At 33.4% G+C, this 12,663-nt stretch overlaps 5 protein-coding genes across 6 annotated transcripts in view; 3 read left to right on the plus strand and 2 right to left on the minus strand.

Annotated features, from left to right (window-relative positions):
* The window catches only part of LOC138122113 (cytosolic non-specific dipeptidase-like), a 203,971-nt gene that overhangs the window by 112,691 nt on the left and 78,617 nt on the right, over window positions 1-12,663 (plus strand). The gene's annotated exons all lie outside the window — the stretch shown is intronic.
* SelG (Selenoprotein G) lies at window positions 1,900-3,131 on the minus strand. Of its 2 annotated transcripts, none has more exons than XM_069036282.1 (5): window positions 2,992-3,131; window positions 2,581-2,637; window positions 2,445-2,529; window positions 2,260-2,394; window positions 1,900-2,141 (listed from the first exon to the last, which is right to left on the minus strand). In XM_069036282.1, the coding sequence occupies exons 2-5, from the start codon at window positions 2,597-2,599 to the stop codon at window positions 2,045-2,047; spliced, it is 336 nt and encodes a 111-aa protein (XP_068892383.1). In that variant the 5' UTR covers window positions 2,600-2,637; window positions 2,992-3,131; the 3' UTR covers window positions 1,900-2,044. The 2 variants fall into 2 exon arrangements, with proteins under 2 accessions (XP_068892383.1, XP_068892382.1); XM_069036281.1 differs by lacking the exon at window positions 2,992-3,131 and adding an exon at window positions 2,701-2,841.
* On the plus strand, window positions 3,195-4,097 carry PIG-C (phosphatidylinositol glycan anchor biosynthesis class C). The gene has a single exon (XM_069036270.1). The coding sequence runs from the start codon at window positions 3,195-3,197 to the stop codon at window positions 4,047-4,049; it is 855 nt and encodes a 284-aa protein (XP_068892371.1). The 3' UTR covers window positions 4,050-4,097.
* RpL36 (ribosomal protein L36) lies at window positions 4,419-5,060 on the minus strand. The gene is made up of 2 exons (XM_069036280.1): window positions 4,903-5,060; window positions 4,419-4,801 (listed from the first exon to the last, which is right to left on the minus strand). The coding sequence occupies exon 2, from the start codon at window positions 4,796-4,798 to the stop codon at window positions 4,463-4,465; it is 336 nt and encodes a 111-aa protein (XP_068892381.1). The 5' UTR covers window positions 4,799-4,801; window positions 4,903-5,060; the 3' UTR covers window positions 4,419-4,462.
* LOC138122111 (putative serine protease K12H4.7) lies at window positions 5,211-8,514 on the plus strand. Its single transcript, XM_069036253.1, has 6 exons — window positions 5,211-5,360; window positions 5,412-5,643; window positions 5,700-5,887; window positions 7,164-7,399; window positions 7,455-8,213; window positions 8,262-8,514. The coding sequence occupies exons 2-6, from the start codon at window positions 5,434-5,436 to the stop codon at window positions 8,369-8,371; spliced, it is 1,503 nt and encodes a 500-aa protein (XP_068892354.1). The 5' UTR covers window positions 5,211-5,360; window positions 5,412-5,433; the 3' UTR covers window positions 8,372-8,514.

Below are 12,663 nucleotides of genomic sequence, written 5' to 3' on the forward strand. Positions count from 1 at the left end.
AATTTGCTGAAAGAAACTTTTATCGAAACAAAAGCGTTCCTCAGATCTGAAAAGAAATCCTGATAACTTTTACGAGGAGATGGTTGCAAAAATCGTGTTAAATTTTTGCAATCACTAGAAACACAAGATGTACCTATACTACTAGTAGCACAACCACTAGGGCACAAGTGAATAAAAGTGGTAAGCTGCAGGGCAGCTTGTCAAGTAGGTAGGTACCGCGGTCTTGATGTTCTTGCCTTCTTACGGTAGGTGGATAAAACGTAGGTATATCTCAAGTCGCAGACTTAGTTATCACATAAAAACTATGCAAACCGGGGACAAGAAGTTCTTTGCACGTCAAATCTGGCTCAGCATCCGTTCAGTTCCTACTTAAACTTTTTGTTTAAAACTAAAATAGTGTTTTACATCTATCGAGCGATCAAATTAATTTGTAATCGAGTCATCCATGGATTTGAATTCGTATGTCTTTTGCGATTGATATGCCTACACCTAACCTGTGTTTCCAGTTGTGTTTTTTGGAGCGTGAAGTTCAAGTAACGACATACGATTTCGGATTCATGGATAACTCGATTACAAATGAATTTGATCGCTCGATAGGTATAAATTGTGAAAAATGGAATTAAAAATTAGATAAATTTGGAAAGTCTTGGTGATAACTTAACCAAAAATTAATTGAAGAAGTTCTCTTATTTTTTGTTACACAGCAATGTCCACCTACAGTTCGTTAAACTGTAAGATTTCTTCATTTTTCTGTTTTAACTGAATTAATAGATTTCTACTTCTGTTTCAACAGAATGGGAAGAAGAGAGACGTTTTCGAATTGATTCAAAAGTAAGTTTATTTCAGACTGATTTTCCAAAAATTTATATCGGGTGTGTCAAAAAGGTCGGACACCAAAGAAGATACCTCCACAATTTAGGGTAATCATGGCACATGAAGAAAACATTTTTTTTTTGCTTCTGGCCTTTCGTTAACGCGCAAGAGCTTTTGGAAGTAACAACTAAACTACCTGTAAAACTGAATGATCCTGTTATTGATGTGGGAACATAATTGTCTGTCTCAACTTTCAAAGGTGCCCTCAACAGATATCCAAAAATTCGTTTCACAAATACGTTTGAAATCCGTTTCTTCGTCAGTGTTAAATAAATATGATGAAATTTGGTGTGGGGGAGTAGTTTTCAAACGCGGCAACTTTGCTAACATATCATAGCAACGAGAAAAAAAAACACCTTTATAAAATAAATGTCAATGAAATTGTGACAGTTTTCAAAATGAGTTTTACCGCAGATGAATATTGTAATATGTATTCAGCCCTTGGTGCTGCAGAAAATAACGCGGCATTTAGCTGCACGGACATACACATCTAGGACATACACCATGCGTTTTCCTAAAGAAAAGCATACCAGTGTATAATAAATGTTATTAGGCGTTTTGGCCAACGACTGAGAAAAAAAAAGTAACCATAACAACTACATACGATAGTTTTTAGTTACCTATTGCGTTGTTGTCATTTTCATTTTGACTTTCTGAGAGTTTTTTTCTATAACTGAAAGCTGCAGAACAGTTTTTGGTACAAAATTGTGGTCTGTGTTATGCTACTGAAACGCCTGTCCGTCCTTTTTGACACACCCAATATACTCTAAGGACTAAAAATTTTCTTTTAGAACTTGTTGCTTCCACAAAGTAATTTTTAACTGCTGCTTCCACTTTCTTATGAACCTCAGAAATAATTATTTGTGTAATTTGTGTCCTAAAAACTTTCATTGAAGACACGGAAGTGGAACACAAACGCTAATCAATCAAATTCCTGAAATCTATTTGTCAAATATGACATTTTCTGCAGATGAATCTCTTAAAAATTGTAGTTTTAATTTTACTAAACCAACAGAAACTCTGATGTGATTTATATACATTTTATATTAAAAAAAAGAACATACTGATGAGTTATATGTATAACAATAAAACTTAATTTTAATAAATATATTTTAATTTGATGATTTATAATATTTAGCATTTAAGGACATGATTATTTGAAGTCAACTTCTTATCTCCCACAAGCACCTCCAGGACATCCGCCTATAGTAGGTGGATTGATATCTTTCATGGTCATTATGCGTTTTGAGGGACCTCCCCCGCCAGGCCTAACAAAAACATTTTAAAATCAATACCTAATAATAAACATTTTCTATCTGGTTTCGATCAAAATTTAGATATCAAAAATTATCAGTAAATGTCAAAAATTAAAAATTATACTCGTACCTGAATGGTCCTCCTCCGCCGCCTCCTCCACCTCCACCACCCCCGCCTCCGCCACTTCGTCTGAATGCAGAACCACTAGATCTTGAACTTCCATAACTTGTAGAACTACCATCTAAGCCAACTAAGCTCTTAAAACTAGTAAATGATGAGTTAGTAACAATTATTTATTAATTCAGTTAACTTACAAAAATATTACGAAGTAGACTGCACCATAAAACACTTTCGTGAGACGATCCAAATTCCATGGTGGACTTTGATGAATCGTTCCATCTACAAACAAAAGCATTTTCTATGTTTGCGTATTAATTATGATTTGCTTACCTCCAGCAACGTAGACCATGATGTAATTATCAAATTCACGAAAGAATGCTTTTAACGCTAAAAACAACTTTGATAAGTGACAAGGATATTCTAGAATTTCTCGTAAAATAACAGATTTACCTTCCCTTGACGTGTACTTTAATTTTTAGTTTATATGTCACTGTCAAAATTACGTCATCTCATTTCTTTGCTTTACCAGTACCACAGATGTTATAATTTAACAGAGTGTTATTTTTGTTAAAATTTAAAATATAAATTTGTTTTAACAATTTAATCTTTTTAAAACAGAGAGTTCGAAAATAAGACAAAATCATAGTTTTATTACTCGTGTTTAGATTTTATACTTATATGAAATATTGAAATAGGAAAAGCGTGTCCATATTCTATTTTTGTTAATTCTGTATTTATTACCTTATTAGAATATGAGTTCTATGCCCCCACTACCGTTCTTTGTTGACCTTCTCATTCTTAATTTCCTAACCTCACTTTTGCAACAACAACCGATTTGCTATTGCTGTGTTAAAACTGGAAAATTTTGACTGAGATGTTATTGAGATGAAAATATGACGTTACTGATCAAATGTGAAACGTAATAATTTTTATTTTTGGTAAACATGGTAATAAAAAAACCTTGGAAGAAAATTTTATATGAAAATCAACCATATCCTGACAATTATACAGACGAAACCTTTCTGAGAGACCTTAGGACTAACATCAAACTTGTATCCTTAAGTGAAGCGATATGGGGTGCCACCTTATTATTGGAAGAATTTTGTACAGTTATAGCATTTGTCTTAATATATGTGTATTTATTTAATGAATGGGTTCGACCGGAGGCCATTTTCAACATCTCTTCAGTGTTAACTGCAGCTAGTTTTGTTTTGTACAGATTCCTTTATACCAAAGACGTGAAAAATAGATTTGGCCATGACTTAAGAACAGTCTTAATTTTTGTGGTATTTGGTTACTTATTTTCACCTGTATTGCATACATTAACAGATACAATAAGCACTGACACAATTTATACAATGACTTTTTTTATGATGGTCATTCACTTAATTTTTTTCGATTATGGAGTTAGTGCTGCTGTAGTATCGAATAGTTTATCACTTAGTGCAGCAATTTTTGCTTCTATTTGTTTAGCTTCTCGATTAGCGTCAGCATATCATGCATTTATTTTTATAACTGTTGCCATTGAATTGTTCGTACTATTCCCTTTATTGAGAAGTAAGGTCAAGTCTTTTTATGTCATTGGATCTCTGTTCTTATTTGATGCTTATTTTTTGATGAAAAGTTCAATGTTGTTTATGATGCTTTTTATTTTAACAGCTGTTTTTATCAATATCGGTTGTCCTACTTTCTTTATAAGATACCAAAAATATAAATCAAACATTTATGGTCCCTGGGATGAGGCCATTGTTGATGATGCTGATGATGCAATTAATGAACAGTGTAACAAAGTTGAGTGAAATTAATGATTTATAGAACCTTCTTTACAATAAATTGTTTCTGTTTTTCATCAGTGTTTAAATGATGTAATAACCCTAACTACAGTTGTCAGGAGCATTAGCACCTCAATTAAAGAAATTTAGATTCTTAATGATAATTTGTCAACCTAGCATATTAGTTTATAGTCCACTATTAGCTCTCAATCACATCATGTCTGCAATTTATAGAAATAAAAACCTCTTCCTTACCATAAAACTCCACTTACTAAAACTTTTAAAGTTCTTACAAATATGTAGGATGCAAGAAAAAACTAACAACTTATTTAACAATATTTCTGATTGAATATATCTATTTCACAAAACTATTGGACAAAAAAAAAACACCGCTGATCTGTATTTATAAGTTTAATGTCCAAAAAAAATTAAAAATACAATTACTTAGCATGAGCCTGTGCTTTACGCATTTGTGTAAGAATGTTAGACAATTCTTCACGCTTCCTTTTAGCGCGGATGTGTGTGCCAAGGCGACGCTTCAAGAATTTAAGAGCTCGCTTATCTTTTGACACTTTCAACAATTCCATTGCCCGTTTCTCATAAGGAGCATGTCCCACAACTTCACGAATGAGATCACGAACAAATTTGGTATGTTTAGTTTGGATCCCCTTCAACCGTGCAGGACGGACCTTGTCGGCCTTTGTCTTGCCGGATGGGATTTTTGTTGTTTTGTGGCCTCTTTGCAAGCCAACTGCAAGTTCATACCGTGGTGCCATGCTCTAGAAAAAAACAATGGTCAAAAATCAATAAAATACAAAAAACATATTTATTCATTAATAGTGCACATTAAAAAGCACTCATTTAAATTTAAATTACTTACGTTTATGTCGGAAACTATTTACTGATAAACTCGTGTTCACACCAACTTGACATGTCAAAAGTAAAAGAAAGATGGCTGAATCGGATTTCCGCTATCGATTGACAGAAAACAGTAATACCAATTTAAATTGTTTATCAATTATATAATATTTGTATAATTAAACGTAATGCTACAATTTTCAACGAATGTATGTAAAATTGGAAATTGGAAATTTTTCACCATGGAATTAAGTTGTCCTCTACTATACATTTAAATAATTTTAATCAGCTCTACCATACCCACAACACCAAATACCCTAAAGTGTACATCATTATTTTGTCATAATGTGATATTTTAAAAAGCAGCGGTTCGTACTTCGTAGTTATACTCTGGTATGAATTAATTTAAGAATAGTTTCCGTCGGACTGTCGAGCGATAAGCGTTTTGAGTGCAGTGTGGAAGAGTCATCATTTTTTTAAGTATGTAACATTACTTATCCTATCAGTGTTATTTTAATTAGATATTTTTAGAAGCTGCTTTAAATTTACCAATATGAAACTTTGTGCATTATTACTATGTTTGTTATATTTTTGTGCTGAGGTAAATTCGTGGAGATTTTTTCACCATGGTCGAATGGTAGGTGGAAATGTGGGTATACCAAAACCTGATAAACGTAGACAAAGTGTGAAAGAAGTTAATGAGGAATGGTTCACTCAGCAATTGGATCATTTTAATCCTACTGATGAGACAACTTGGCAACAAGTAATTTGCTAATCAAAGTTCTTAAATTAACGTTATGTGTAAATAAAAATTTTTAGAGATATTACAGCAACGATGAATACTTCAATGCAGAAAAAGGGGGCCCTGTGTTTTTGATGATTGGTGGTGAGGGTGAAGCTTCTGTGAAATGGATGACCCAAGGCAGTTGGGTAGACTCTGCTGAAAAATATGGTGCACTACTATTCCAGGTAGAACATAGATATTATGGAAAGAGTCATCCAACTGAGTAAGTAGATAGAGTGGGTATACAAATTGCAGAAATTTTGTATTATTTGAAAGCATTATAATTTTTGCTAGACTAATATTTTTGATGAGGTACCAAATGTTTATTTTTGAAAGATAAATAACATTATCTGCCTCACCTACTTCAATCAATGACAAACAAAAATATAAGTATCTTGGTAATTGAATGAGAACTAATGGAGTTTGTTGAACTTTGATCAATTGACACTTAAACAAACATGCACAGATAAATACATATCTATAATACACATATCTAATATGATTTTTATGATGATTAAATGAAGAAAAAACATCTAGGGCCAGTTTACAGAAGCAAAATTTAGTTCATCGTAATCAAATTAGAGATTAACTGAACACGTGATCAGATTGAACCAATCGAAGTTTCGGATTTGTGGGTTAATCACGCATTCAAATTTAATTCGAATTAAATATTTAATTATCTTTCTATAACTGGCGCTTCGAGTGTGGAGACAATTATTTTATATTTGTTAAAACACAGTTATTTAATAGCAGGAATTTGTTTGTAAAAATAAATGTAATGTGCATCAGAGCAATTTATTTCTGTTACAGAAATATTTCTGTACCGTTAGTTGACTGTAAATTTATACAAATGCTAAAAATTAAACTTCAATCAATATGCTAACTATGAGATGCAAGTTTTTTAGATAGGATGAGGTATTCGACCTTTCTTGGAGTGCTTTTCTAAGGAAAAAAGTTTATATCTAGATTATAACGGGATCATCAAACAACTTTCTTGCATAATATATCGTTGCCACGCAAAACTGTTGTCTATTTACATCTGAGGCATCTATCTGGATTTTGTTTTTTCGTGTTCGTTTTCTGAGGTATATAACCGGGAAAGTGGTATATAATTAAATATATAAACTTTCCCGGTTATATACCTAACTTGACATCTCTTAAAGATAACCTCAAACAATAAATTAATGTTTTTTAAGACTTTGTCCAAACGAACACGAAAAATGTTATTCAATATTCGTGCGCTGTCAGTTTTCAGGTATTCGTCCTGTTTTGCAGCACTTGGCTGACGCCTCGTGCTTCAAATTTTAATTTCGGCCTCATGATCTGTGACAGCGCTACTCATATGAACATAACTAATTTATTTCTATTGAAATTCATTAACACTAAGATGTGTGTATAGAAATACTAGATAATATGCCACATTCTTTTTGTTAAAGATGGTTTAGTCCTTTTAAGGAACAGTCATGATTACCATGATTAATTGATGATTTTAATTTTAGAGACTTAAGCACCGAAAATCTAAAGTATTTAACGAGTCAACAGGCTTTAGCTGATCTAGCAGCATTTATTGTGGCCATGAACGAAAAATACAAACTTCCGGAAGATGTAAAATGGATCGCGTTTGGTGGTTCTTATCCAGGTTCCTTAGCTGCGTGGTTACGAGTCAAATACTCACATCTTGTTCATGGTGCAATGTCCGCCAGTGGTCCCCTATTGGCTCAAGTAGATTTCAAGGGTACACCATTTACTTCTTACATCCCGGACATGATAATAGAGAACACTGCTTTTAGATTATTTCAGAGTTATCACAGATTCTTTAGCGAGTTACAGCGATGATTGTGTAACTGCCGTAAAACAGGGTGTTAGTCAGATCGGCGTTTTGCTCAAACAAGAAATTGGCCAAGCAAATTTGGATCAGATATTCAATTTATGTGATCCAGTTCAAGAGTCGGTTGATAACGAACATGACATTTCGAACTTGTACGAGACAATAGCCGATGACTTTGCGGGTGTTGTTCAGTACAATAAAGATAACAGAATAGGCAGTCCTGCAGGAACCAACATCACAATAGATGTAGTTTGCGACATAATGGTCAACCAAACAATTGGGCCCCCCATTAATCGTCTTGGACAAGTCAATCAACTTTTGTTGAGTACGTACGATCAAAAATGTTTAGATTATCAGTACGAGAAGATGATTGACACTTTGAGAAACGCAAGTTGGGATAGCGAGGCGTCTGAAGGGGGGCGCCAATGGACGTACCAGACGTGTACAGAATTTGGTTTTTATCAAACATCCTCCTACGAATCGCACATATTCGGGGATCAGTTCTCTATCAATTTCTTTATACAACAGTGCACGGATATTTTTGGATCAATTTATGATGATGACTTTATCGACGCCGCCATCGATCGGACGAATACGTTTTACGGCGGACTTGACATTGAAGTGAGCAATGTCGTCTTTGTACATGGATCTATTGATCCGTGGCACGCTTTAGGCATCACAAAAACTGTTGATCAAGGGGCACCGGCTATATACATTGAAGGTAAAAAGGTTAGACTTTGAGTGTCTGTCAGCTTATGTACTTTTTTAGGCACTGCCCATTGTGCCAACATGTATCCACCGACCGACACAGATTTACCCCAACTGAAGGCGGCGCGTGAACAGATTGACGAATTGATTGGTTCCTGGTTGAAGGTTTAAACGAAACGAATGTTTGCATTATGTGATACTAAAGGAAAATAATTTGTATTATACATTCACGCTATACACGTTTTATAAAATGATATACTTGGTACAGTGAGGAATTTTGATTGTGTTAATTTTAATAAAATGTTGAATATTGAGCTATAGTTATATTAATATCCTTTTTAAGTTTTATCATCGTAACATAATTTTTTATGTTGTGAAAAACAAGAGAAACAAAATAATGTAAAAGACCTTGCACGTCAAAAATCTACTTTTTGTTATCGTTACGCATATCGCTTTGGATGGTGTAATTTGAGTAGGTAAGAGAAAAAGATATCAGAACTTGCGCCTCAGAGAAAATGAGGCAACACGAGATTGCATTCGAATGTGTAATTTTGAAGAAAAAAAAAACTATAATCTGTTTCAAAATCAAAAATCCACCAACACTGCATTCTACCTCGAAAATACGGTGCGATCAATTAAAAAAAAAATCGAGTCGGCGTGTTACCTATGGCAACCCATGCTATAGCATAGGCTCCAAAGCAAACTCGATTTATTTTTTAAATGATCGCTCGGTACAACCGACAACGTCGCCAACTTTTGTTTTTAGTGTGTTTGCAAGTGTCGGAAAAAGTGGGGTTATGAAAGAAAACTGTTGACAGTCGTTTTGGTCGTAGTTCATCGTGTTTTTAATTCGCATTTTATTATTTCACTCAAAAGGTATGATATGGTAGCTACCATCTTTTTGTACATAATAATTATTTTGTGTTACGTAATAAACTCAACAGTTCGATGTCAAATTTTGGCGGGACGTTGAGCCAACCCAAAAAAATGAAATTTATTCTAGGGATTTCTTTGTTTCTGCCAACATAATTCAACAGGTTGTGGATTTTTGATTTTGAAACAGAATGAAACCAAAAAAGTCAAATTTTTTAAATTAAATAAAATCAAAATTAAATTAAATAAAATAATTTTTGTTTTAATTTCTAATAACGGATAACAAAGACCCATTCCACTACCCAATTTTGATGTTTTCTTGTCCACTCTAAACACGCTGCATGATCAGCTGGTGTTAATAGAGGTGCTATGTATGGACAAAAATTGTCTAAACCAAATGCTTTTAATCGATTTCTTACTGTTTGAACGTGAACTGTGGTCCACCAGCATGTCGCAAGGCATTTCATACTTGTAACGCTCGATAGAAAGGGTGCTTTCTCTTGTTAGAAGCAGATAAGATAACGATCGTGTGGAGCTGTTGTACTTAGCAGTCTTCAGTCTTCCACTTCTGGGTCGTTATCTACCAGAATTTGTCTCAGCAAACCGATTCCACAGTTTACTTACAATACTTTGGCTAACCCCAAAATTTTGGGCTACTTCTGCTTGGCGGGACCGCCTTCAAGCATTCCAATAGCCCTATTCACTTCAAATTCACTTAAATGCGATCTTCTTTCCATATTTGGCAAAAACAATACGGTACAACCGTACAGTACACACAAATTGAAATAAATGATTATTCTGTTAAGATCAACATTTCGTCGAAAAAGAATTCAGTAAAAAGTGTAACAAAAGTTCTTTTACGCAGATTTGGTACAGAAAACTACCATGATGACGTGTTGTGATTTTTTTTAAATTTTTCTTAATATTTCAAAAAATTCGACAATATCCCTAACTTTTTTGGCGCAGTGTATGTAATTGTGTTGTCAATTATACAGGGTGACTGACGAAAAACCTGTGACGCTGTATCATACTTATTTTTTACCCGATTTGAATAAATGACACATCAAATGAAATAGTTCGAAAAACACTTCATTATTATCCTATTCGATATTTTTTTCAACATCTATTTTTTGACACACGACTTTTTTTTTCAAATTACACTCTATATATTTTTTTTATTCGTTCTTATAAAGAATTTTCTTCTGAATATTCGTACATTAAAATAAAAAACAAAAAATGTATTTTAAATGAAAAAAATTGAAAATCAAAAATCAAGTAATCAAATTTGTAAACAATACAAAATCTATTCTAGTTGCTCAAAATTTCCTCAATGCTGTTGCAGACACTGTCGATACCTTCTAAAAGTGCCCACCTTTGCATTCAGTAAAAAATTTCGGGTTTTTTCCGGACATACTCGCACTATCTCTTTTTGGGTACCTGGTGGGGTCAAATAAACCGGTGCACACGAGTTCCCGTCAGCATAATATTTTATACCTGGGCTTGGACATAGGCCCTTTAATCCTGCACACGAATTCCCGTCAAGGCAAAAATGCACCACAAATTCTAGACTCGAATTCCCGTCAGAAAAAAATCTTGGTTATTGAAAGCACTGTTACGAATTACGAAAGTAAAATTCAATGATGAATCTTCTATGTTCTGAAGTAAAAACCATTTTTGCGTTAAAATTCACTCATTTCACTCGTCTGAAAAAGACCAAGTTTTTAATTTTCGCTTGACAACCCTCTGCACCGAACAACCGAGAACGAACAACGTTAGGAAAAAACCACACAAAATAGAGGTTTCCTTGAAAGTTGCCGATAGCCGTTGGGTAGGTGGAACCCTACTGTAAAATAATAAACAACTAGGTACCTGATAATGTATTAGGTTAGAGAAATACGATAGACGTTGAAGAAATTTAGAATATTACAATAATTATAAATACAAATAATAAGAATAGACATTCATATTAAGCATAACAGACCAGACATTATTATTTTAAATAAACAACAAAAGCAAGGATATCTTTTAGATATTATAACTGTTCCAAATTCACATAATATAACACAGACATATAACACAAAAATTAATAAATATTTAGAGCTCTCCGTTGCTATAAGAAATCTTTGGTGTTTAGAAAAAAATTCGATTTTACTACTTATAATTTCAGCTACGGGAATAGTAGCGCAATCTCTTTTTAAAAATTTAAAAATTCTGGATTTAGGGAACACATTGGTAGTTGAAATTCAAAAAGGTATATTATTATACTCATGTCACATCGTAAGGAAGTTCCTTAACATTGACACAAAACATAATAAAACACAACAAAGTCAAAATGTGGAGTCGAGACGCCGGTAATTATGTTGATTAGCACTGCACTATTACTTGATAGTAATATCCGTAATAGTGTACCGGGTGGGGCATCGTATACGCGCACGCCAGAAATCGCGACTTCTAATTAAATAAAATTGGCGAAATTTTATATATATACCTGACTAATTATTGATAAGGTATATTTGAGAATTGTTTAAATTTTTTTTGTTAATAAGGCCGTAACAGTTTTATTAGTTTTGTGAAATTAAATGTTAATTTACCTATAAAGTTTTTACACTAAATGAATCTGTATCTGCTAGCCCATCAAACCCTGGTGGCACAATTACAAATTTTGACTTGGTTAGCTAAATAATTCGCTTTTTTATTTAAACGTAAACCAGACGGGTGATTTACGGCACAATGGTATAATTTCCCAACAAAGGTATAGCCGACCGTTTTAAACCTTTTTGCCATAAAATTGACAGTTTCCATTGTCACCTAAATTTACGACAGCACAAGTAGCAGGTCATAAATAAAAATGATTTTGAAAGTTGAAATGTAAAACTGCGTTTAATTCAAAATCTAATACTAATTGGTATTTTTTCCGTAGATTTCGTAAATCATTATAGGAAGTGAATCTGGGTAGGTTAGTATAAAAATCAGAATTTGACTTTTTGATGGAATTTACATTTTAATTTTTTTTGGCTTTGTTTGTAAGTGAAAAATTATCAAAAAATTATGAAATGTACCTTACCAATAGCCAGGTAAGTCTGAAAAATTTCGATAATTTTATTTAATTAGAAGTCGCGATTTCTCGCGTGCGCGTATACGATGCCCCACCCGGTATGTACTCCGGCATAATTTCTTAGAAAATGATTTGCACACTCTATTTTCTGTACCATACAAGTACCGTAAGGTTTTGATTCTAGAATTTTTTTGTATACACTAGAATCACCATCACCTACAAGAAATGCATACTTTACTCCATGCATTTCCATACTAAGTTTATATCCTTCTAAAATAATGTCACTCTCCATGGCCGAACTTGATCCGTCCCAGTTTTTGAAACATAAATGGGATTTTTCTTGATTTTTACTGCACATAGCACAGTACTTATTACGTATTCCCAAGAAGAGAATTTTTCCTGTTTTTTCACCGACTATGCAAGCTGCTCCAGATTTTGTATTATAATTAGTTCGAAAGGATCTTTTACACCATGCGCCATCCTCAATAACAGTGATAAGTGGTACATTATTTTCGTCTACATTGCCAGATTCTAT

Source organism: Tenebrio molitor, chromosome 1 (genome assembly GCF_963966145.1).
Source record: "Tenebrio molitor chromosome 1, icTenMoli1.1, whole genome shotgun sequence".
Classification (NCBI taxonomy): domain Eukaryota; kingdom Metazoa; phylum Arthropoda; class Insecta; order Coleoptera; family Tenebrionidae; genus Tenebrio; species Tenebrio molitor.